Source organism: Cokeromyces recurvatus (genome assembly GCF_025118155.1).
Source record: "Cokeromyces recurvatus strain NRRL 2243 chromosome Unknown BX663scaffold_14, whole genome shotgun sequence".
NCBI lineage: Eukaryota > Fungi > Mucoromycota > Mucoromycetes > Mucorales > Mucoraceae > Cokeromyces > Cokeromyces recurvatus.
In genome coordinates, this window is record NW_026251400.1 from 64,006 (window position 1) to 90,048 (window position 26,043).

The following is a 26,043-nucleotide window of genomic DNA, read 5'->3' on the forward strand; positions in this document are numbered from 1 at the left end:
TACCTCGTGTTTTTTTGTTTTCATTTGCTCTTTATAGATTATTACAAAATGACTTATTGAGTACCAAGAGTATACAGTCAATACATCTTTAGAAGCTTTAAGAACTTTCTTTGATTTAAAATGTTAATAACAAGACAAATATGTATGCATAATTTGTAGACTTAAGGATTATATATGCATATATGTATATACATTTTTGATTAGATTATAAGTTTAAAAGAAGGATAGAGGTAAATCTTCGTTAGTTTTTTTTTTTTTTTTTTCAGAGACTACGCAATGGTATAACTTAGAAGGACTGAGTCGAAAGCTAATGCTTCGAAGCTATTAAAAAAGGGATACAACACACTAATACGAAAGAAGAAATGAACACATGCAGTTATTAATATTGTATAAGAAATCAGAAAAAAAAATATTTAACTATGTGAACATTAGAACTATGATTATGTAATTTCTTATTATAGAGGCTCATAAAGTATGTTAAATCTAATACAAATAGATGCACTTTTATTACTCTATGATATATTTATTCTGTCATTACTATCTGTTTAAGAATATCACTACTGAAACGCAACATAATGCTCTTTAACCATATTAAAATGCTTGCGGCTATCTTTTTCTTATTATTTAAAAGATACCTTATATTTTCAACTTGAAAAAATTTTTATCTTTATAATAAGAGCGACATATTCGATAACACTATTTCTTTCATAGTGCCTGATGCTTCTACTTTTTAATAATGTTACTGATTATGCTTCGTTTCTATCAAATCTTTATTTTTGTACTCAATAAATGTGAAAAACATTTTAATCACAGTCCGAACCTTTTTTTTTTTTTTTTTTTTTTTTTTACGAACTTGAGTATCAAATACTGCAAACTCATGTAGACTTTTTTTTTTTTAATTATTTCATTTTATCCTTTTTTATTATTGTTATCATTGTTTCTTCCGCGTTTTATTGCCAAGTCTAAATAATGTCATCTAAAAGGTAAACTTAGTTTTTTTTTTCTTTTTTTATATATAATTAACAGGTTTCCTAATTCCTTTATTTTTAAAAATAAAAGTAAATTCCGTTCAGATTTTATTTGTCGTGTAAGATATCGTAATGTACTTCCACCAGTTCCATTTGCACCCAAGATGCTTTCTATACCTTCTTTAGTTGAACGTCATATTCCTTATCATTCAACAAGCTTAGTTGAAAAAACACCTTATTCGTTAATTATGGATCAAAGTACAGCCATTCCTTTCGATAAAGCTGTTGTTGATTATCTAGATGCTATGGAAACCAATCCCGAAGAAGGTATTAGAGAATAAGAGTATTAAAAACACGTATACATACATTCATACCTATTTATTAATTATTTTATAAAGTGACACGACCTGTTGAAGAAGTAGCAGAAGAAGACAGGGCATTACTTACATCACCTAGAGATGCACAACAAGGTTTAGCAGGTTCACAGGTGAGAAAGCCTAATGTAACATGGCTTCGTCGTTCAGAATACATTGCACAAGAGGTCAGAAATACTCCTAGTAGAAAAGAAGGAGTTGAAAATAAATTTGCCATGTCTGCTACAACAATAAAGAAACATAAATATAGCACACACGAAGAGCAAATTGCAGGCATTGAAAAGACTTTTAAACAGCTTCCTGGTGATTTACAACACCCTCAAACAAAGGCAAAGGCAAAGAAGATTATGCCTTTATTGCCAAATATGGAATGTTGGGAGAATATCTATACTGTATGCCAATTCAGTACAGATCCAGCTGATGAAAGAAGATTACAAAAGAGAAAATTGAATGGTATAGATCAAAATCAAGAGAATGATTCAAAACGCCCTCGTATTTCAGAAACAGATGCAACTGATCGTGGCATTTTGAGGCCTATGTTGAATCCTGATGATCCTGATGATGCTTATCTTGTTTGGTTTTTGCCTGATGAAGAAAGTTCAAAGAAATTAGTTGAACAAAAATTGAATCCTTTAGCAGAATCATTAGATGAGGTTAGTTTTATATTGTTATAATCACTGTCATGTAAACTAATTTTTTTTCTTATCTATCAATATAGCCCTTAACGTTTCATTCAATTCGCGATTATGAATATAAGAACAATGCTGCGTCTAAATTCAAATATTTGATGATTACTATGCATGATGATGATCTTGGTGTGAGAGCTACTTATTGTCCTATTAAGGGCAAAATGTCTATTCATAAAAAGAGAGCTCAAGTAAGTTTTTTTTTTTAAGAAAAAAATAAGGGTTTTATATATAAGGATATGGATATTTATTGCCTGTTTTATTAGAGCGCAAGATTTAAGCATGAAGAAGATTCAACTACTACTTTGAAAGTTTCTTATGTTAAACAGTAATAGGGGTAAAAGTGATACCGAATTAATTTCTTATTGTCATCAATTAAAAATGTGGGGAAAAAAATAGAGTCCTTATAAAAATTTATTTCATAATATAAAGTACTATTTCCCTTTTTTTTTCCTTTTTATTTTATATAAACATGGCTATTCAATTTCCAAAACATTTAAAACCTATTGAACCACAAGGCTCTAATCTTTTACAAGAAGAAAGAAATAAAGCTACTTTTAACTCTAAAGAATTGACTAAATACATTTATGGCGAGGATTATATTGAGAAAAGAAATTGTATCCTTCAAATTCTTAAAAATGATCCTATTCTCAACGATAAATCTCATCGTTATTACCATGGAAGAGAGTTTCGATTTAAAAAGTCATTAGCTGCTGCAAAACGCTTTGCAGAGCTTGTAAGGTAAAGAAAACCTCCTTCTCCTGCACTGTATATCTTTGATTTTATCTTATTTTATTTATTTATTTGTTTAATATGCTGAATTCTATAGAGAATATAATTGGACTGATGAAGAGTATGGAATTGCTGAATTTCTTTTTGATGAACCAAGCCCTGTATATATTTTATAATGAAAATAATAAAAGAAGTAAGTTGTTAACGGTTTTGTATTATTATTATAGTTTCGTCTTCATCGTAGTATGTTTATGCCCACTATTTTAAATCAAGGAACAGAGGAACAAAAAAAAATATATCTCGAACCTGCAAAAAGATATGAAATTATCGGCTGTTATGCCCAAACAGAGGTAAGCACACACACACACACACACACATAAATATATATATACATATATAATATCTTTTATAATAGCTTGGGCATGGCTCCAATGTACGCGGTTTAGAAACGACTGCAACTTATCATCCAGAAACGCAAACATTTGAACTCCATTCTCCCACATTAACCTCTTCAAAGTGGTGGATTGGTGGTCTAGGCACTGCTGCTAACTATGCTATTGTTATGGCGCGGCTTATGAGTAATGGAAAAGATTATGGACCGCATCCCTTTATTGTTCAGATAAGAAATTTGGAAAACCATGAGCCTCTTCAGGGCGTTACGATAGGTGATATCGGCCCTAAATTTGGTTTTAATACAGTCGATAACGGCTTTATTCTTTTCGACCATTTCCATATATCACATATAGCCATGTTAGCGCGTTATTCGCGTATTAATAAAACTACTGGAGAATATATCACTCCACCTAATTCTAAATTGACATATGGTACAATGGTATTTGTTCGTGCAAATATCGTACTAGGTATATATATATATATATGTATATATAAAGGAGCAGCCTATAAGGAAATTAGAACTAAATATTATTTATTAGAATCTCGCTATGTTTTAGCTAGAGCAGCTACAGTTGCGATCCGTTATTCTGCTGTTCGTGTTCAGGGCTCTAACACTACTAATCCAAAGAAATTTATCACAGCCGATGGCTCTATTAAAACAATTGAAACACCTGTTTTAGACTATGTCATGCAGCAATATAGGCTGTTCCCTATTATTGCACAAGCTTACGCCTGTCATTTTACTGGTCAAGAGATGTATCGCATGTATTACGAAAATCAGGAAAGGATGGCACAAGGTGATTTTTCTTATTTAGCGGATCTTCATGCTTCTTCTTCTGGTCTAAAAAGTTTGACTACGACTTTAGCTGTATCAGCTATTGAAGAATGTAGGCGTGCCTGTGGTGGTCATGGCTACTCTTTATCTTCTGGTCTAGGACAATTTTATCAAGATTATTTACCAAAGGCAACAGTAAGTTTTATTATTATCCTTCTTAGGGAAACACCCTCACTTACATGATAATTTATTATAGTGGGAAGGTGATAATTATTTGTTAACACAACAAACTACACGCTATTTGCTGAAACTAATGAGATCTGCTCTTTCGGGTAAACTACAAGATACTACTTTCTCTTCAGACTATATCCTGGAATATCTTGCTAACCCTCAAGCCCGCTGTCCTTTTAAATCTGTACAAGATCTTAATAATCCAGAGGCTTTATTAGCTGCATTTAAATTTCGTGCAGCTTTCTTGATTGAAAGAGCTGTAGATGCTATTGATCATGAACAAAGGAGTTGGAATGATATGCTAGTCGAAATCTATAGAATCTCTCGTGCTCACTGTCAGCTTTTGATGGTCTCTACCTTTATTAAAACCGTCTTTAATAAGGATCAAAATGGTGTAATGAAAGCTAATATGAGGCAAATACTTCAACGTGTTGCTATCTTGTTTTGTTTATCTACCTTAGAACAGGAGGCTGCTGATTTTTTGACTTCCAGCTATCTGTCACCTGAACAAGTCCTCTTGATTAAACAGTATATGATCACTGTACTTAAATCAATTCGTGATGATGCTGTTGCACTAGTGGATGCCTTTGATTTTCCTGATTATCTCTTAAATTCTGCTTTAGGGGAGAGTGATGGACGTGTATATGAAAAATTAACAGCAATGGCTGAAATGGACCAGCTTAACCAAACTAAAGTGGTTAATGGATATGAAGAATATATTCGCCCACTTATTCATAATGGAAAGAATAATTGGAAAATTGATCGAAATGGAGTTGCAAGACTTTAATATAAATATATTTAAATACATGTTTATATAAAAATGTATTATGTATATGTATTATGTAACTTTAAAGTTATTTTCTCTGGTAAAGCATTAAAAAAAAAAGAGTGGGAAAAAGAAAAAAAATGAGTATATGATCTTCTTCATGTATGAATGGAATGCGCGATTGAAACTATTTTTTTTTTTTTTTTATTATCGTTATTCTACTTTTTTGCTTTCAATTGCTGAAGTTGTCGCTACTGAGTCCGTTGCTGGTGCTTCGGTTGCTGTGGCTGCTGAGTCTGTTACTGCTTTTTTTGATGGTTTCTTTTCTTTTACAGGATCAAATCCATACAAAGGAATAAAACTTTCAATGATGCCACAATCCTCGAACAAGTTAGGGAATAACCAAAATCCACGAGGTAAAATAGGATATGTAATAATATAAAGAATAAGACGAATGAGAGCAATAGCGAAAAAGAGACCGATCAAACAAAGTACACCTACACTAAGATACCAAACACCTAACCTCAAAAAATTAGGCCAGAGAGGGAAAAGGACACCTGCCAAAATAATAGCCACTAAACCTACAGCTCCCAAATATAATTTAACCTTTGAACCTTCCCAAATCCACATGTAATAACCATCCTCTTTAAACTCTTGGACGGGATTAGGCTGTAAAATACGTGGAGATCCTTTGTTGCCAATAGGTTCACCACGATCGACACGTAAAATAAATCCAAATTTACCCAATTCATTTAATACATTAAAGGCCTCATCTCGACTTGTAGGAGTCTTTTCGTTCTTTACAACTTTGGCATAATCCTCTTTTAATATAGCTTCGATACCTCTTTTACCTAACAATTCATGAATTTTAATATATATTTTATCAACTTATAATATTGTAGTCTAACCTTTAAAATATTCAAATCTTCTTCCATTAAATACACCTTGTCTAGCTTTAAGACCTGATTTTTTAAAATTCTTGAGGTAATTAGCAGTATCTTTATATATAGCAGGTGCTTTATTAGCATCGTTTACTTGAATAGTTCGTGGTCCTGTTGATTGACTAGGTCCATGATTGCAATTAGGCCCGTGTTTATGGCTCATCTTGTTTAATTAATATAGAAATATAGAAAAAGTAAAAATTAAAAAGAAAAGTAGCTTTTTTTTTTTTTTGATTATTATTATTATTATTATTATTATTTTATTTATTTATATTTAATCCAATCAAAATTAGCCAAATGATTATTTTATTTTATCTTTGCAGTAGACGAAGGAGCCATTGGTCTAAAAGCGAATTTTGTTCTAAAGATATATGTTAGTTAATTTTATATAGAAATGATAAAATTAATACTCACTTGCAAGTAGAGCATACAGGTGACCATTTACAAAAGACTTTATAAATATGAGTAAAAAAGAAATATATATATATATATATACATATATACACATTTATATATCCTATACACATATTTAAAATAACAGAAACTTACTTGACAGACAAACTGAACAAACAAATCCAATATCGACAATTTTTTTATGACAAAAGCATGCAGCTCTGAAATCTACTTGATCTTGACTTGGTAGATTAAGATAATTACGTGAATATCTATCAGGCAGAAATGCCATCATTAAATACTCTAACAAAGCATGTGGATTCTCTACTCTAACATAAACACCTCCTGTTATATTGGATGCTTGCTGTAAAAACCCTGTTTCGTCTCCATATATTTTACATACATCTAAAGGAATACTCTTTATTATAATAAGACATACGACATCACTATTACTCAAAATCTAAAAAAAAAAAAAAAAAAAACTTACTGCCTTCTGCGCTGAAAAAATACAATTCATAAGTGGGATATATTGAAATGCTGAAACAGGTGATACTGATAATATTAATATTCTTGGTTTAATATGACCCTCATCATCTAACTTTGTAACTCTATTAATATAACATAGTGCCATTGACAAGGCGCCTGTAATTGTTGGTGAAACCCCAATGTCTTTATTCAAAAATTCGGTATTCGTACTCGAAAGTAACTTTTGTAGATTCGAAACGATTTGTTCAGTTACAACTTGAAAATGTGGATACATGTTTGCATTTCTTTTATTTCCATTTACGCTCATTGTCGGTTCTTCATCATCAGGTAAAGGGTATAATATTTTACTTTAAAAAAAAATAGATTTAGAACGATCTCTTCAAATTTATATATCCAAATGTACCTTTGACCAACATGACTTGCTATAGCAACTACTTTATTATCATACTTTAACGCTAAGTGAGCATTAATAAAAATTAAAATTTGATTTAGAGCTTGATCGAGCGAAAGTGGATTTTCTGCCTTTGATGATTCTTCCCAAGCGAATGGATTTGTATCAATAATTATAATGAGCAAATTGGAATCGTCTATTTAAAAAAATATAAATACATAAATAAAGATAAATATATAAAAAAAAAAGAATCTAATGGTTCATACTGAATACCTTCACTAACTGAAATGTTTTTCATTTTAAAAGATGACAGCAGAATTTGCTGTCGTATTTTGAGTTGAAAAAAAAAATATATACGTGTGTATATAAATAATATGTATCGCTAGTTAAAAAGTGAAAAGTATCCAATCAAAATATAATCTGTAACTTAATAATCAAAATGCGCATAGAATGTAATATGCAACAGCATCTTAATTCTTCTCGATTGTTCATTTTTTGATGAAATAAATAGTGTATTTATAATAGGATATTATTTACGTGATAGAGATAGTTTGCTTACATAACTCAGAATCAAAAGAAATGAATATGGTTTAATATAATCTTTAAATGCAAACTAGATTATACATTTTCTTTACATTAATGAATTATGAAGAAAGGGACGGTATTTATGTGAATAACAAACCTAAAAAGTATATATTCAAATAAATACTGTTCTTTACTTCATAAATACTATAAAATTTTAATTTCATAATTTTTTTTTTAATTGTATGCTATTAGTCTGCTAATAAGTATGATTTGAAGTTTACATTTTAGTACTCGAAGAATAAATTTATTTAATCTTACAGCAAATCTCTACAAAAGTTATCATTAAAATATGTTTATTTTGAGCAATAATAATAATAATAAAAAAAAAAAAAAAAAAAAAAAAAAAAAAAAAAAAAAAGTGTAAATTTTCTTTCGGCAGCTTTTTGGTACTGACGTCAGTTAAATAAGTTTTTTTTTTTTTTATTTTATTATATTTCATTTCACTTTTGCCTTTTTATAAATATATATTTTTTTATAAAGAAAAAATACATACACACATATATATTACATATATATATAAACATATATACTCATCTTTATAATTAAATTAAAGAAAACTGTCTTATGGGTAACTCGTATAGTAGTTGTTGTTCAAGCTGCTTTGGAAGTAAGGAAAAATAAAATAAAACAATGTTGAACGTTTTATTAATGTTTCAAAATCATTTAAAGAACGTAATCGAGCAGGACTTTATGAGCCTTTATTGCAAGAAAATGAACGACAAGCTATTGCTGAATTATTACAATATCTAGAAAGTATGTTCATATTTAATCTCTCATATCTTTTATGTTAAACCTTTTTTTTTTTTATGTATAAAGATCGAAGTGATACCAATTTTTTTGAGGGAGAGCCTTTACAAGCACTTTCAACATTAGCATTTTCAGATAATGTAGACTTACAGAGATCAGCTGCACTTGCTTTTGCTGAAATAACCGAGAAAGATGTTCGTCAAGTTGGCCGTGACACTTTAGACCCAATATTATTCTTATTGCAATCTCATGATGTGGAGGTACAAAGAGCAGCGAGTGCAGCACTAGGAAACCTTGCTGTTAATAGTAAGTTATTTTGAATTATATTATAATGTTAAGAGTTATTAAGGTATGTTATTTAGCTGAAAATAAGCTTTTAATTGTTAAACTTGGTGGTCTTGAACAACTTATTCGTCAAATGGGTTCACCAAATGTCGAAGTTCAATGTAATGCAGTTGGCTGTATTACAAACCTTGCCACTCATGGTATATATGTTTATATGAAAGAATAAAAAAAAACACACAAAATTAATTGTTACATTCTTTAGACGAAAACAAGACAAAAATTGCAAAGTCGGATGCCTTGCGTTTGCTAGTTGATTTGGCAAAATCAAAAGATCAAAGAGTTCAAAGAAATGCTACTGGTGCTTTATTAAACATGACACATACACGTATGATTATTTTTATATTTATTAATGTAAAATATTAAATTTATATCATTTTAATAGAGGAAAATAGACAGCAGTTAGTCAATGCTGGCGCTATTCCGGTTCTAATTAGTTTGTTAAGTTCACCAGATGCAGATGTTCAGTATTATTGTACAACAGCATTATCAAATATTGCAGTGGATGGTAAGATAAATATTTAGATATACATAAGTTTAATATGCTTACATTTTATTTTATACGCTAGCTGGAAATCGTAAAAAATTAGCACAAACAGATTCACGGCTTGTACAGTATTTAATTGCATTAATGGATACAAAAAGTTTGAAAGTTCAATGCCAAGCTGCTTTGGCTTTAAGAAACCTTGCATCAGATGGTAATAAAGATCAAATAAAAAAAATAAAAATAAAAAAAAATAAAAAAAAATAAAAAAAAGCCATTCTTATAAATTTTATTAGAAAAATATCAGCTTGAAATTGTTCGTTGCAAAGGCCTTCCTCCTCTTTTACGTTTATTGAAATCTTCTTTTCTACCTCTTATTCTATCTTCTGTTGCTTGTATTCGTAATATATCCATTCACCCTGCGAACGAGTCTCCAATCATAGACGGAGGCTTTGTGAATCCTCTTATTGAATTATTAGCCTATGATGACAATGAAGAAATACAATGTCATGCTATATCTACGCTTCGAAATCTTGCTGCAAGTTCTGAACGTAATAAGAGAGCTATTGTTGAAGCAGGTGCTGTAGAACGCATCAAGACATTGATCAATAAAGTACCAGCTAGTGTTCAAACCGAAATGACAGCTGCTATTGCTGTTCTGGCACTTAGTGATGATTTAAAGCAAAGGTTGTTAAATATGGGAATAATAGAAGTTTTAGTTGAATTGACATCTAGTACAAATATGGAAGTTGAGGGTAACTCTGCTGCTGCTATTGGTAATCTTAGTTCAAAAGGTAAATACTTATATATATGTATATATTATTTTATAATTGGACTATTAGGATAAATTAAACTCTTTTTTTGTTTAATAGTCAAAGACTATACACCATTTGTCAAGGCATGGAAGTCTCCTGCTGGTGGATTAGAAAAGTTTTTAATACAATTCCTTTCTGAGCAACAAGATGTAGCTTTTCAACATATTGGTGTATGGACAATTGAACAATTTTTAGATGGTAGAGGTAATAATTAGGTAGTTAACTAATGTGTATCTTTGCGATAACTGTCATATATATATACATAGATGAAAGATTATTAAGTCTGATTGCCGAATCAAAGTCTATTGTTGAGTCTGTCAAGAGAATTGCTGATGAAGGACAAGTACCTAGAATGGATAATAATGATGAAAATGAGGATAGTGACATATATGCATTAGCTAAGCGTGTTTATCATATTCTACAACAAATTGGAGAATCAAATAACAGATCTCAAAAGAAGCAGCGTTAAACTATGATTTAAATTTTCACTATTATTATGTAATACTATATTTTACATGATCCCCCCTTTTTTTTCTTTTTTTTTTTTTTTTACTTAAATCAAGAACATTGGTAATTATCTTCATTATTTCTTTTGTAGCACTAATCTTGAGTAAAACTAATAAAAAAAAAATACATACACAGTTAAATTACAATATACAAGACATATAATGAAGACAGACAACTTACTATAATAAGAGCCTAAATGCAAAGACAATTGTAACACCAAATGATAAGATATAATATATGAACAACCTCGATTCTTATTATAAGCTTCTATAATCATTCATCTTACTTTAATAATAATACAGTTCTTTCAGTAATTAATCTTATCTCGTCCTATATTAGAAGATATAAGCTGCAGCATATTTTCTTTAATAAATAATCGCATACGATTGCAGGAAACATACAACTTTTATTATATGTGGAAAGTAAAATGATCATAAAAAAATCTAAAATATTTAAATATTTCACAATATAAATTACATGAAACTATTTGTTATTATAACATTTTATACAATGAACTAATGGCTTGATTGGTTATCTTACTATTAAAGATAAAGTAAAGCATATTTTCCAAAAGACTTTCTGTTTCCTTTATTTTACTGATTTAGACTACATAATTTTAGAGACTTTTTAAATAGTCTTTTATTAAACGAAATCTTTTCCATACTAATCATTGTTTTTTTTTTTTTTTTTTTTTTTTTTTTTTTTTTTTTTTCTTTATCTATAGCATAATGGCATAATAGTTAGTAAATAGGTCTGTGTATATAATATTGCACAAACTCGCATTTTTCTTTTTAATGACCAAATGTTGTATATTTGGGTATTTTTTCTTCTATTAGATGCACTTTTAGATTATGTCATTGATATACCTGATCAGTAGGTAGTAATAACGAAAAAAAAAAAAGTGCAGTCTTTGTATTTTAAAAAGTCTATATTTATTATTGTTTGATCCTGCCATAGTACAATTAATAATGCAAAGTCAATCTTTAATAGAAGATAAAATTTAGCTAAAAACAAGTATTAACATTCATTCTATTTTATTTTTAATAATTAATTGAAACTGCCGTTGTCTTGTCAAAAAGAAAGAAGCCAATATCTTCAAAGAAAAAAAATAACACCAAAACGATGCTGATGGGACTCGAACCCACAATCTTCAGATTCGAAGTCTGACACCTTATCCATTAGGCCACAGCACCCTATGGTGGGAATGAATTTTTTTTATAATTGAGCAAAGTCATAGAAATTAACGAGTCACGTGACTTTTTGGTGGTTCCGGACCGCTTTATGAATCTTTATAGATCTGAAATAAAATTAAGTGAAAATACGTTGAGGTTTGATGTATAATAATATTTATCAAGAATAAATTGTATAAGTAAGTTTAATAAAACTATTTTAACATTGTATGCCGAATATTTATATTTTTGAGAACAATGGTAAGAATAATTTTATTCGTGTTGCTTATCAAAAAAAAAAACATTAATTAATATTTAATGTGAGACGGATAGATTTGGGTGAGCGAGCGTTTCATTAATTGTCAGAGATACTTCTAATAGAAATCAAAAGGTTTGTATTAATCTATTATTATGATTAAACAGCAAGGTTGATAATTGCTTTTCTTTTTCTAAAATAAAAAACTGTTATTCTATTCTGCAACATGATATAGATTGCAGGAAAGCTATATCAGCTTTATCCAAATAATTTGAAATCTATCGAGCAACTTTAGTATAAAATAAGGCGTATTCCTAAAGAGGTTTATTGTTATTGTTATTGTTATTGTTGTTGTTGTTGTTTTCCCCAAAATGTTTTATCTTATGATGCTAATATTTTTGCTTTTTTTTACTTTATGTCTCTATTTTCAATGAATGATACTAATGCTAAAAGTTCTTGTTTAGATGTTACTTATAGTATCTCCATTGATACCTCAGTTGTAATATATATGCAATGATGAACTTGATGATGGATTTCCTATTGCATTTATTCTTAGTGTGTGTACACTTGGCTATTTTTGTTACTTTTTTCAAATATGTGATAAAGTTGTGATGGTATATAATAAAAGAAAGGAAAATAAAAGGAAAAAGACAAAAAAAAAAAAAAACCAGAAAGAAGACTTGTTTATTCAATGAAAAGAATAAAATAAAATAAAATAAAATAATAAAAGAATTAAAGATTAAAGATTATTTTGTGTCTACACAACTGCTTGTGTTTATACTAATGAGTCCTGAATCAAAGAAATAAATATTACCATACAGAAGATAAGTCATTAAACAGTGTTAGTATTCATATATACACGTCTTATAGATTCAAGAGACTGATCTATGTATCATTTATTGGGCGTTATAATGATCTGATTAAGGTTTTAAATAAAAAAAAATTATTATTTGATCTGAGCATAGGTTCCTGATATCTTTTACCTTTTTTTATTTTATTGGATCAAAGACGACCTGAATCTTTTATCAAAGTTATAAAAATGAATACTTAGAACCGATACAATGTCTTATAGTCGACACATTTAGATGATTGGATGTCATTAAGGTTTATATTATTTACAAGATGTTATATACAGTAAGATATGATATTTTTTATTATATGTTCAGGCTTATAGTTTATCCTGTATTATGTAATTTATCTTTTATTATATTACTTGTGCTTATATCCAGAGCTTGTTCTATAACACATGGTTGACAAAGTTTTCTACAATTAAGTAACCACTAGTTCATACCATATCTCCTCATAGGAAAAGTTAACGAAAAGTGCTTAACCTAAATCACTATTATCAACCAGGTTGAAGTTAGAGTACTATAGCTCAAACGTTGATTATGGTATGGAAACAAAGACATGCGGTACTAATAAGCAGTAAAGTAATGCTCAATGTCAACTGGACATATGTTGGATTACAGAGCTTGAAATCTTAATGAGAAAAAAAAAAGACCTTAGTCTTATCACTTCATGATCCCAATCTATGACTTTATACCTATGTCCTTAAATAAATAAAATATTTTAAGGTCTTATAACATTCTATCTTAAATATATTAAGATGCCCTAACTAGTTTCATACGAAATCAAAAAGGTAAAGAAAGAAGAAAGAATTATGATCTTTCAGCAAAACGTGGATATTCAGTTACTACTAATTTTTTCCTTCTAATCTATAATGATGAGATAATTTATTTCTCCCCTACTTTTTTTTTCTTTTGCATGTAAAATAAATGCTTAAAAATTATAGGTAGTGTTAAATCAAGTCTTTCTTCGTTTCAAAGCAGAAAGCTTTTATTTACAAGAATAATCACGAAAGTGAAGACTATTTATTCCCAACTCTCAGTTTCCAACATGTTGATGTATTTCATCACCTATTTACTAGCCAAAGCTTCAAAGAGTATCCTACAACTAGTCTCAAGATAAAAAAAAAGGGACGGAAGGCATTTTATTAAAAATGGTTAGATAAATAAAAAGTAGCAGATGTTAAAAAAAAAAAAAAGAGTTGAAGGAAAAGCAGACAGTATTTATCATTAAAGAATTCGTTATAGAGAAGACTCAGCAACATTGTTGAGCACACTGTGTTTAGAGTTTTCTACCACAAAAATGACCAAAAGAGCTTTTTGAACAGCCATATAAAAGATACTTGCTTGCTTTCTATAAAGTAAAAAATGAGTATTGAGATTCCCTATCAACGTGATATTTATGTTACTATTTTAAACATAATCTCCATTCATAGAGTTATTCATATTTCTATGGGTTAATTCAACAAAAAAAGTTGCAGAAAGAGTTTTAAGTGACACAAGTACTCCAGGAGTAAAAAATATTAAAAGACCAAATAGACCAAGCTTTTAAACAAATTACATTCTTAAACCGTGCTTTGTTCGATAGAGGTATAGAAATTGACTTTTTATTATCATATACATGATGCAAGTTTATTGTTTTTACTTGACTTAATTAAAGACAGTGTCGTTTATCATGCATATGTTTTCCACCACTCTCACAGTATTGAATCTGTCGAAGACTTGAAAACAGCTTGTAATACTAATTACAGTTATGTAGCTGTAGTACAACAGAAACTAGCATGATTGTAAACATATTCAACAAGACTGCTATTTATATTTATTTATGGAGATATCGTTTTCTTATTGCTTGTTCTTATAAATGTGAAATAAACTGTGTAGCTACGCCTGTTACCTTTTATGCTTTTTAAAGCTTATGTGTAAAAGGACGCCATTATGGATATACAAAATAGCTTATAGAATATGCCTAACACAACGTATAAGGTTTTCTAGTTACATACCCGTTATCTTATAACTCGTAGTTATTAATCAAGTATTGACATGAATAATAATAAGAAAAAAAAAAAAAGGTACCAAAGCTATGCGTACCTTTTATATGTAATCAATTAAGTCTACAGTTAGTTTATTTTGATATATACATATAACCTTATTTATAATTTGATGAGAAAGTAGAAACTACTACCATTTCAATATGTATTAATACTCCAAGTTTAATTCAAAAATATTGTTTATTACAATTAATATCCCCTCCAAAAAAAAAAAGATAAGAAAATACTTAAGGGACTTGGGCTGTCAACGAAAATTGACAAAATATTATTCCTTATATGTATGTTCCTTTTTTTTGATACTGTCTTTATTGACACAGAGTACTCTGTTATTGAAATGATGACATATGAATAGTAAGTATTACGGAAGAGGGAGAGGAAGAGGAACATTTGTCTTTTTATATTATCGTATTACTGCATCATACATGACGAATTACAAAGTTTTTGTTAGTTAGTGATGGTAATGTGCGTGTGTGGGTGGGTGGGGGGGAGGGTTGCGCGTGATGATGTAAGCCTAACATATTGTTATAGTACTATGAAATTAAAGTAACTAAAGCTTTTTTTTTTCGGGGGGAGGGGAGAAAGGTAAAAAAAAAAAATTAAACGAACTTTCTTTTTATTGTTTCAAAAAGGCAATTGTAAAAATGGTATATTCATATTTTTTTTTTCCACATGGAAATTATAAAGCATTTCTATAAGATCAAAAAAAAAAAAATTATTTCATCTTTCGTTCATTATCAATAAATTACAAATATAGTCATTTGTTTGTTGCACGAAAAAAAAATATACATGTTTATAATTACGATAAGAAGATATGATAAAGTATGAATAGGGCATGGGCTCTTTCGATGTAGTACACACCAGTTAAGAACAGACTTCAACTTTTCCTGTTTTGTGCTATATTTCAAAGATATCATGGCCTGATGTAGTATGCAATGGAGGAGTAGTAATTATACCATTTTTGTCTTTATAGTACATAAAAGGTCTGATGGTGAATGTCATCAGATATAAATTAATAATTTGAGTGTGTTACTACTCTTCTTCTTATTATAATAAAAGGATGATGGGTCTTTATTGCTATTAATCTTGTAATTCTATATATAAATAATGGTATACATATAATAATAATAAAAAAAGAATTGTACATTCAAATGAAGGTATAAATGAGATATAAAAAGAAAAAGTATATATGAATAAAGTAGTACATCTTAATGAACAATAGCTACTTGATGTCCATCTAAAGCTTGAAGCTCGCTTCTGATACTAACTACACTTGCTGTATCACTACTGCTACTACCATCACCAAAGCCTGAATAATCTACTAACACAATACTTTCTCTATTTTGACGTCTTTGTTGTCGTTGTCTTTTAGATAACGATGCATTTGAAGAAGAACTTAATCTGTGATTAATTTTAGCTTCTTCTTCAAACAATTCAATCGACCCTATTTTAGCTAAACTCATTTTTCTTCTATACAGCATAACTTGTTTAAACATATTCAAAAGTGGTGTAGACGTCAAGAAGAGCTTCAAATGACTCATAAAGTTATAATATTCACATACAGCTACTAGTTTATCTCTACAAAATCTATCAATAGGTAACCATGACTGTTGTTCCACAGAGGATTTTTTTATTGAACTTTTAATAACAGGCAGACGCATTCTAAATTCACATATTCTCAGCTTATTACAACATGCACATTTTGTTTTAGGTACTGCTAATGTATTAAAATGATAGTGATAGGAGGATACTGATGAAATATGACTTGTTGCAGGTGATATATTACTCATATTAGAGGATGAAGATGTAGTTGTATAATTTGAATGAGTATCATGATGATGTTGTTGATGATGCCATTCTTGAATCTCACATTGACCTTTAGAAATAGCATCCAGTAATCTCTTCTTAAACCAAGCAGATTTCCACCAGCCTTGAAAGAATAAGCAGGGTTCAATATCTTCTATTAATACTCTTTTAAAAAATGGAGACATTGGTAAAGGATTTGTTGTTGTATTAAGAATTTTTAAATGTTCTTGAAATTCGGATAAGATAAATCCATCAATTCGAATAGTTGAATTATCATGATGAATGGCTTGGTCCATTGATACTCGAGGATGACTAATACTTGTGCGATTTGTTAAACGAGTATTGATATTAGTGTTAGTGTTAGTATTAGTATTAGTAGTAGTGATAGTTGTAGTAGTAATAGAAGAAGGCTGTAAAGAATAACGATGAGAAATTGTACAACTTGCATGCGTGCTTTGAGATACAATGGAGTCTAATTCTATTAAAAAGTCTTTTATCTGCTTTAATCTTATTTCTCGAAAATCCCATGTATCCAAGATAAAACCTAATTTTCCATTTGTCTCTCGATTCATTTGAAGTACATTTTCTTTGTTAGTAACCTCTTCCATTAAAATTTCATTAAGGATTTCAAATAATGAGGTAGTAACATCAGCTACATCTTCTTCTATTGCTTTTTTATCTTGTTCAACCATAGCTCGAATATTTTCTTCTGTTGATAAAACAGAGGCAAGAGAATTAAGATCTCGTTTTAAATAAGCTTGTTTTTCTACTTGAATATCCAATTGTGATAAAAGTTGTTTACAATTTGTACAAAAGTTAGAATGGTCTTCATCAAAGAGTGTTGTTGGTTGAGAATTATTTATCTGTGAATCAGAAAATGATATTTTATCAGTAGTAGAGGAGGAAAAAGAAGAAGAAGAGAATCTATTGTTCATAATAAAATTGTCATCTATCATAGTATTATCACATGATTTATGATTGTCATTACGTCTCCATTCAAGTACAGCTGTTTGTCTTCTTTCTAATTCTCCTTCTTCTAAATCATCATTATTTATATCTGTTACTATTATTGACTGTCGTTGTATTTCATTTTGACGAAGATAATTTAAACATAAATTAAGAGTTGATTTCACTTGTTCATCTAATATTGTATTGCCATCATTCAAATCGGATAATAACAAAATTGTTTCTTTACTATTGAATTCTGATTTTTGTAATTTTCCAGATAAATAAGTTATATATTGGTCTTTTTGAGAAAGACCAATTAACCATTCATTCCTATCATGTTCATATTTATGATGAATTGTCTATCATGTATAAATTAGCATTCCCTTGCATATATATATATATATATGTATATGTATGTATACATTTATATTATTATACTTTACAGATAAATCATTTTCTAATTCCTTTACTCTAGATTCAAGCTTAGCTATAATATCGTCAGCTTGTAATAAAAATGGTAACACATCTTCGCTAAAGTCTTGTTGCTCGAAAATATTTGTTTCTTCTTCGAGATGGTCTATAATAGAGTTCGAATCCAAGTTATTTAAACTCATGATGTAACGAGATTATTTCGAATTGAGTTGTAAGAAAGAAAGAAATATAAAATAAAATAAAAATAAAATAAAAAAATACCAAAAAAAAAGTCTGTGTGATGATGGTCCTCACCCTGAAATTTTAGAATTTATTATCTGTGTATGTAAGTGAGTATGTCCTTATGATATGATTTTATTGTTTATCAACATAAACAAATGCATGCATGTATATTTTAGTTAAGTGACTACTAAAGAAGTATAGTTTTGTGATTTATTCCATTCTTTTCTATATATTATCTCAGTTAATGTTATCCATGAAGAATGATCAACTATAATCGTATTTATGATATTCAAGAAAAGATGTAATAGTTTCGTATAATAATAATAATAATAATAATAATAATAATGTGGGTACATGTATATTACATGTATAATAAACAATTACATAAAAAAGAGAGATAGGTGTAATATGTAATGAAGAAACAATGTAATAAAAGCAAAAAAAAAGGGGGGCTCATTTTAACTAAAAAAGGAAAATTTATGGATGCAATCGTCATCATGGTGAACAAATAACAGGAATAGGACCAAGTATTTACCCGTTAAGAAGTTGCAGTGGTAGTTGTATTTTATTATGAACAAATACTCGCCCTTTTTTTTGTCAAAAAGGATATATCACAATAATGACCAATTGTTTTCTTCAATTGTAATACAATATTCTCATTAATTTAATTTTATAGAAGAAAAAAAAAGTTATCAAGTCTTATGCAAAGTTATTTCCTTTTTCCTTTTTCCTTTTTTCTGTTTCTTTTCTTTTCTTTTCTTTTCTATTTTTCCTTTTAATATAGATAATGCATTTAACGAGGTATTTTTGTAATTTCTATTTTCTTTTTTTTTTTTTTTGGTGAACTATAAATAACTAGTAACACATAATATCATAAAAGTATTTGAATATGTTGCGTATAAAACGAAAAAAAATAGTTGTGTGAGGATTCATTTAGTTTTTTCTGACGATCTTGCATTCATTCACCGATGAGCATTTTATATTTCTTGTATTACTATTTTTTCCGGGAAATAAAACGTTTTAAACTCCGTATATAAGGTTTTTTTTTGGGGGGGAGGAGAGAGAAGAAAGGGAAAGAAAAGGACTATGTTATTGTTGTAATACAGTAAAACTTCATATATAAATAAGCTCATCTCTCTCCTCTTTTTTTTTTTTTTTTCCTTTTTCTTTTGTTGTTTTCTTCTTCTTCAATATATTTCTTCTCTCCTTTAACTAGTACTAATTTTAACAAAGAAAATAAAAATGAAGTCTGTTATTGCTGCTATTGCCGCCATTGCTGCCTCTGTTGTTTCTGCACAACAAATTATCACCAGTCAACCTACTACTAATCAAGTTCTTACTGCTGGTACAACTGCTCAAGTTGTTTGGCAACCTGTTGAAGGTACAATTTCCACTATTGATCTTCGTCAAGGTGATGCTAATGCCCTTACCTTTGTTCAAAATGTTGCCACTAATGTTCCTGCTAATACTGGCTCTTATGCCTGGAACATTCCTGCTACCCTTCCTGCTGGTACAGATTGTAAGTATTTTTTTTATTTTTAAAGGAAATGATGATAGAAGGGGGATGATGGGAGTGGTGGTGGTGGATGATATAATTAGATTAGATTAGATTAACCTTGTTATTATAGATGCTCTTTCATTTGGTCAAAGCCCCAACGTTTCTTACACGCCTTTCTTCACCATTAAAGCCTCTACTGGTGGTGAAGCTAATAATTGTAAATTATAGATTATTCTCTTTTTATCAGATATTAATACTGACATATATTATTATTTTAGCTTCCTCTAGTGCTGTAAGCTCCAGTTCTGCTCCTGCTCCTGCTCCTGCTTCTAGCTCTACTGCTAAGGCTACCACTACTGTTGCTGCAGGTACAACTGATGCTGCCACCAAGCCTACTGATGCCAAGCCTGCTGCCTCATCTACTCCTACCCCTAACACCAGCACTACTAATGATGATGCCACCTCTACCTCTGGTGCCAACAAGAACATGGCTGCAGTTGGTGTTGCTGCTGTCGCTGGTGCTGTCGTTGCTGCTTTGATCTAAATTACCCTTTCTCTGGAAAATAATAATAATAACAACAACAACAACAAAATATTTATATAAATCCTTGTACTAGTTTCCTCATGTGTTTTTTTTCTTAATATAATTTATATACAGCTTATTCTTATACACATTAAAATTGATTAATTTTGTTATCTAAAACGTGTCTATTTCTCTTTATGTGTATCAAATGATGAGAATTTGTTTATGTAGGTTGCACAATACAAAACCTTTTTTTTTTCTTCCAAATGTGTCGTATATTTTCAGAAAGGACTGCCGCACTTTTTAAAAAAATAGTGTCGCACAATTCAAGAAAAGAATGTCATACCTTTTTTTTTTTTTTTTTTTTTTTTTTAAAAAAAAAAAAAAGATATCACATATATAATTGTTTATTAAATAGGATGGCCTGCAAGGCAATCATCAAAACGTCTAGTGGAATAGCACGCAAAACCTTCAAAAGATGACCGGGGCAGCTTGGCTGGCTAGCATCTGCAATTATTTGAAGAATAGTATCTTTTTTTTTTTTTTTTTTTTTTTTTTTTTTTTTTTTTGAATATAAACTTAACAACTAGACCAAAATTGTTCTATTAGGTCGAGTTCTGGAGGGTAAGATAGCAAGTAAATTCACTTTGTAGCCATGCTTTTTGATCATTTCGCCAATTATGTTACCTCTATGTATGGGCGCATTATCTATGATGTCCCTTCATTTCAGGAAATTTGTCCATCTCAGCAAGAACATCTTTAATAAAATTGATATAGTGATTAGTTATCGTGCCCTCATGTTTACTGCTCTCTGCCACCGGCTAGCTTTCTTTTCTTTGAAGAAGGCATGAACTTTCTGAAGCTAATTTTAATCAAGCCTTTAGCAGAAATGACATCCAAGATGGAAAATTGAATTGGCTCTCTAGCCGTAAGTACTTTGACTTTGGCAGCCTCTCCTTTTGGTGCCCAGCCCCTGAGTTCTTCTCAGGTTTGCATTAAACCACGACTCATCGATAAAAAAAAACACTATTACTCATACAGTCAACGCCCATCTCTTTCACCATTTCTACCCATTGCTTTCTCGCTTGGATTCGTTCTGGAATGTTTCTTCCTACCTGGCTCCAATTGGACCTTCTTAAGGGTGAAAATGCACAATCCAGCCATATAACAATAGAGCATTCTTTTCGAAATGGTCAGGTACTCAAAGCTGTTGTTGTATAGATAATGATGTATCTCCAAATATACTATAATATACAGATCAGAGTCATGAAGGACCGAATAATATTATAGTTATTAGTTGTATACTTTATGCATACAATATTGTTTGTTTTCAGTCTTGTGATGAGAAAAATAATATTATAATAAATAGTAACGTTACGAAATAATGATAAAGATATACGAATTATAGATTGTACCTATTAGTTATATATCCATATTATTATTGATATACTAACTTATAAATATAATCATATACTATCTATACACTATACAATATAATGAAATTCATTCAAGTAGTACATTAAGGAATGAATATAATACAAAGGATTCTCCTTATATCATTCACAAATATAAACAAACGAGATCTCATTATTTGGTTTCAAGAAAAATAACCGAACCTGCTAGATCGAGCACGAATGAATAATTTAATTCTTATTAGAGTGAGTTAACTGAGATTAATCCTCAATCAGGGCAAAGACTAGAGAGCTCAAACAAAATAACTTTAATCATTTTATGGGAAACATTCTTCTTTCATTCTGTTTCTGTTACGAAGTAACCCCGTTCTCCACAAGGTATAAATAAGGATCCATTTTGCACTTATTTTTAAGTTTATTCTTATTCATTTTATAATAAAAGTCGTATACAAAGTTTTTACAGATTTATTCAGTCTTCTTTTTTTGTCTTTTCCTTATCGATAGTTGTTGTTCATCTGATCCATCAACTAATCAATGGTGGTAGTGGGATACTTGTTAAAGAAGTCAGACGCTAAATTCTTGGTTGCCTCTGCTAATCCTCCTTCAGGTTCAATCATTCTTGGGTGGCCTATAGTCTAATCTTGAATCATGAGTCTGGGTCCTCTTTCCAAAACTTGTACCATCTCTGTACAGTTCTAGGCTAGACTGCCAGATGAGCTCTAAGGCTACAGCTCTCACACTGTTTCTAAGATGAGCATCGACTAAATGAACAGCATCTCGTCAATAATGCGATTGCCTTTTAACGGTTTTTTTTTTTTTTTTTTTTTTTTTTTTTTTTTTTTTTTTTATATATATATATATAAAGACCATTTCTCTTATAGTTAGATGAGCTTCTACAGATTAATATCAACTTTTAAAATTAAGAATACTTTTATTTATTAAAGGAATCCGTCCATTTATTTATATATGTATTTATGAGAGTAAGAAAATAGTTTAATTGTTTAGTGTACTATTATTTCAGTACAAACTTGATTGTAGAGCTTGAATATTACGCGTTAATTTTTTTTTTTTAATATAGCTATAGAGATAACAGAACCCAGTTTTAAAGAGAAGAAGATTGATTCGTGTCTATTAACCAGGGTTAAAAAGAGAGCATGAAAGAATGTTTAAAGTAGCTAGAGTTTAGAGGAGGCCATTATAACGAAAAGAGTCAGAGTTGAATATTTAGAGTGGCCAGAGTTTAGAGAAGACCGTTATGAATAAAAGAGTCAGGATTGAGTATGTAGAATAACTAGAATTTAGAGAAGAAGACCATTATGAATAAAAGAGTCAAGATTAAAAATGTAGAGTAGTCAGAGTTTGGAGGAGACCATTATGAATAAAAGAGTCAGGATTGAATATTTAGAGTGACCAATGTCCAGATAAGTCCATTAAGATTGAATATGTAGAGTAACTAGATTTTAGAGAAGAAGACCATTATGAATAAAAGAGTCAGGATTAAATATATAGAGTAGGTAGAGTTTAGAGGAGACCATTATGAAGAAAAGAGTCATAATTGAATATTTAGGATGGACAATATCTAGAGGAATCACTAGGATTGAATATTTAGAGTGGCCAATATCCTTAGAAGCCCACTAGGATTGAATATTTAAAGTGACCAATATCCTTGAAGCCCACTAGGATTGATTTTATAAGGCGACCAATATCCTTGAAGCCCGCCATAAAAAAAAATAAAAGATAAAGAAAAAAAGGAAAAGAAAAAAGGAAAAGAATAAAAAAAAAATGAATAAATAAATAAAAAAAATATGTGCATATAAAAAATATGTATATAAAAATAAATAAAATATACAAAAAAAAGAAGAAAATAAAGTTTGAATACGTAAAGGGACAAATATTTAGAAACTACTTCCTAATATGATGAAAAGCAAGCAATGACTGATTTGTTTGCACTAACTAAATTTTAGGGAGCCTATTATAATTAAAGTTTGTAATAACCAGCATCAGGAGGGAATTATTATGTAAAAACACATGCTTCTATTCTATAAAATAGACAAAGTACAAAAGTGTATATGTGTGAAAATATATGCATTTATTCTATTAAAATAGGCAAAGTACAGTCCAAAAAAAAAAAAAAAAAAAAAAAAAAAAAACGATTTTATTAAAAATAAGGAGAGACCACGAGAAAGTTTGCTTGTACATAAACAAAGAAAAAGTTTTCAAAGATTAATATCCAGTACCTCTTTGTGGCTTATTATTTATCTTTCATATCTTTTATACACAAAAATGACTATAATAACTATTAAAGATATTATATTGAATTATGTTAAAGAAGCTTAAATGCTTTCTTTACTACTTGAGGATAGATCATTAAATGTGTAACTTTTGTTTTGTCAACTATTGTTTTATTTAAACGGAATTACAGCAAATCTTTCATTTTGCAGGTACATTTTCATTCCAATGAATAAAAAACTTGCTGGTAAAAAAAAAAAAAAAAAAAATATTTGTAAAAAAACAGATACACTTGGAGTCCCCAAAGTAAAATAGTTTACAAATATTTGCACTCAAAACACTGCTTATTTTTAGATCATTGTTTACTAGGACTAGCATATGTGTTTAGCACTTCTTTATACATATAGTGTAGTTATCATTTATCGAGAGTGATTTTTTTTTTAATAAATAGAATTGTAACTTGTTAAGAAAACCTCTGCTTTTTAATAGCTTATCATTTATGCAATTATGAGAGTGCGTTAAATTACATCTTATTTTTTTTCCCTACAACATATATACCTAACTTCCTAATTGTGCTTTATTTTCGGTCTTTTGGTAATTGGGTTTTTTTTTTTCGTCTTACAAACGTTTTCATTAAAATATACATACAAAGCAGTCTGATTAGACGGCACAGATCAAGTCCTCAATATAATAGGTATTCCTTATCTATTCTGGTTATTTTATATTTTGCTTCTGTGTAGTAATTGACAAGGATATGATTACATATTCTACAAAAAAAAAAAAAAAAAAAGAGTATTGGCAAGGAATAGGCTCACTTTGTTAAACAAACCTTAAGGTAAAATAGAAAATAATCATTATAACTACTATTGCTTTTTATTGATACAGTTCATATAAATGCATACACTTATATTAGAAAAGAGAGTTTATCATAGAGATATATGGTTTATATTTTAATATTTAATATCTTCTAAAGCTGGTTTAAGACACATCATGCTGGAAAATGAAATTGATTGATATAAAACTTGTTCCATGTAGAGATATGCTTAATATGTGTCTATTGTGGTAATAATATCGTTTATTATTATCTGTTATTTATATCATATATTGATAAGCTTATATAATATAATGTTCAAAACTTACTACAAGTAAATGATACTACACAATTAAGTTTACCCTAATTAGAATACTTATATGTATATAGCATTTAACCAACAATAATATTATCATCAGTATCAGATCACTAACAACTATTGCTTGTAATTTTATCAGATTAAACTATCTGTGTCAAGTCATGGTGCCTGAATAAACAAACTATATCAAATAATATTGTATGCTGGTGTTTAATTTAGCTGAATCAAGGTTGTACCTTAAATGTCAAATATAGATTGGTTACTATCTTTTCCCTTGGATCAAATATTTCTAATATAGAATCATAACATCGGTAAAAGATGCCTGTTAGAAACTATAAAAGAAGCTGATCATTTTGAAAAAAAAAAGCTTGGAATTATCAAATTTTCGCTTAAAATAAATAATATTGCAGATTTTTACAGATTTTTTTCTGTTTATTGTTTTTACTTTCTTTCTTCTTTCACCGATCTAACTAACGTAATAGAACTATCATAGTTTGGGAGGAAAGATATTTGATAAATTATGGAAAAAAAATATCAAGTAATAATAATACAATGATAACGAAAAGGTTGATTTTTTTTTATTGTGTTTGTGTGTATTTTGCTGGAAATAGCTTTGATGGCCCAATGATAGTTGCTACTACTAGAGATAGTAGAAAGCAGTAAGAAGATAGATAACATCACTATATCAATTTAACTGGGCGAAGAAGAAGTTCAAATGGGGAAACTATTTGAACCGTCCTGTCAAATTTTAAAGGCCTTTTCTAATTTTATTCTTCCTTTTAAATATATACACTCTTTCTTAAATCACATGGCACAACTGTCGACTTTTGTAATGGCACTTTTTTTTTATTGATATAAAAGTGTGCTATCACATTAAAGTGACTGTTTATCAAAATACAACTGCCATTTGGA

General features: G+C 29.3%; 7 protein-coding genes and 1 non-coding gene across 8 annotated transcripts; 4 read left to right on the plus strand and 4 right to left on the minus strand.

Moving 5' to 3' along the window:
- Positions 1 to 852: 852 nt before the first annotated feature.
- On the plus strand, positions 853 to 2,501 carry BX663DRAFT_510678 (RNA polymerase II-associated). Its single transcript, XM_051527781.1, has 5 exons — positions 853 to 983; positions 1,060 to 1,295; positions 1,367 to 1,995; positions 2,061 to 2,219; positions 2,295 to 2,501. The coding sequence occupies exons 1-5, from the start codon at positions 970 to 972 to the stop codon at positions 2,358 to 2,360; spliced, it is 1,104 nt and encodes a 367-aa protein (XP_051382289.1). The 5' UTR covers positions 853 to 969; the 3' UTR covers positions 2,361 to 2,501.
- BX663DRAFT_455060 (uncharacterized protein) lies at positions 2,498 to 4,959 on the plus strand (the record flags this gene model as incomplete). The annotated part of the gene is made up of 6 exons (XM_051523835.1): positions 2,498 to 2,769; positions 2,858 to 2,921; positions 2,988 to 3,110; positions 3,176 to 3,620; positions 3,693 to 4,123; positions 4,185 to 4,959. The coding sequence occupies 6 exons, from the start codon at positions 2,501 to 2,503 to the stop codon at positions 4,944 to 4,946; spliced, it is 2,094 nt and encodes a 697-aa protein (XP_051382290.1). The 3' UTR covers positions 4,947 to 4,959.
- Positions 4,960 to 5,111: 152 nt separating this feature from the next.
- Positions 5,112 to 6,055, minus strand: BX663DRAFT_473388 (translocation protein Sec62-domain-containing protein). The gene is made up of 2 exons (XM_051524196.1): positions 5,834 to 6,055; positions 5,112 to 5,776 (listed from the first exon to the last, which is right to left on the minus strand). The coding sequence occupies exons 1-2, from the start codon at positions 6,027 to 6,029 to the stop codon at positions 5,139 to 5,141; spliced, it is 834 nt and encodes a 277-aa protein (XP_051382291.1). The 5' UTR covers positions 6,030 to 6,055; the 3' UTR covers positions 5,112 to 5,138.
- A 59-nt stretch (positions 6,056 to 6,114) lies between these two features.
- On the minus strand, positions 6,115 to 7,825 carry BX663DRAFT_455067 (TFIIH subunit Tfb4/p34). Its single transcript, XM_051523836.1, has 6 exons — positions 7,410 to 7,825; positions 7,149 to 7,332; positions 6,747 to 7,092; positions 6,416 to 6,677; positions 6,281 to 6,317; positions 6,115 to 6,227 (listed from the first exon to the last, which is right to left on the minus strand). The coding sequence occupies exons 1-6, from the start codon at positions 7,432 to 7,434 to the stop codon at positions 6,173 to 6,175; spliced, it is 909 nt and encodes a 302-aa protein (XP_051382292.1). The 5' UTR covers positions 7,435 to 7,825; the 3' UTR covers positions 6,115 to 6,172.
- A 311-nt stretch (positions 7,826 to 8,136) lies between these two features.
- Positions 8,137 to 10,634, plus strand: BX663DRAFT_510692 (vacuolar protein 8). The gene is made up of 10 exons (XM_051527782.1): positions 8,137 to 8,328; positions 8,391 to 8,474; positions 8,538 to 8,774; positions 8,831 to 8,953; positions 9,016 to 9,138; positions 9,196 to 9,318; positions 9,380 to 9,508; positions 9,591 to 10,088; positions 10,167 to 10,313; positions 10,376 to 10,634. The coding sequence occupies exons 1-10, from the start codon at positions 8,286 to 8,288 to the stop codon at positions 10,576 to 10,578; spliced, it is 1,710 nt and encodes a 569-aa protein (XP_051382293.1). The 5' UTR covers positions 8,137 to 8,285; the 3' UTR covers positions 10,579 to 10,634.
- Positions 10,635 to 11,736: 1,102 nt separating this feature from the next.
- Positions 11,737 to 11,809, minus strand: BX663DRAFT_t82. Its single transcript has one exon. It is a non-coding gene; the product is annotated as a tRNA-Arg (tRNA).
- A 4,157-nt stretch (positions 11,810 to 15,966) lies between these two features.
- Positions 15,967 to 18,451, minus strand: BX663DRAFT_510696 (uncharacterized protein). Its single transcript, XM_051527783.1, has 2 exons — positions 18,129 to 18,451; positions 15,967 to 18,044 (listed from the first exon to the last, which is right to left on the minus strand). Exons 1-2 carry the CDS (start codon positions 18,297 to 18,299, stop codon positions 16,140 to 16,142), a joined length of 2,076 nt encoding a protein of 691 aa, XP_051382294.1. The 5' UTR covers positions 18,300 to 18,451; the 3' UTR covers positions 15,967 to 16,139.
- Positions 18,452 to 19,487: 1,036 nt separating this feature from the next.
- Positions 19,488 to 20,499, plus strand: BX663DRAFT_510698 (uncharacterized protein). The gene is made up of 2 exons (XM_051527784.1): positions 19,488 to 19,858; positions 19,968 to 20,499. The coding sequence occupies exons 1-2, from the start codon at positions 19,582 to 19,584 to the stop codon at positions 20,063 to 20,065; spliced, it is 375 nt and encodes a 124-aa protein (XP_051382295.1). The 5' UTR covers positions 19,488 to 19,581; the 3' UTR covers positions 20,066 to 20,499.
- Positions 20,500 to 26,043: the final 5,544 nt, after the last annotated feature.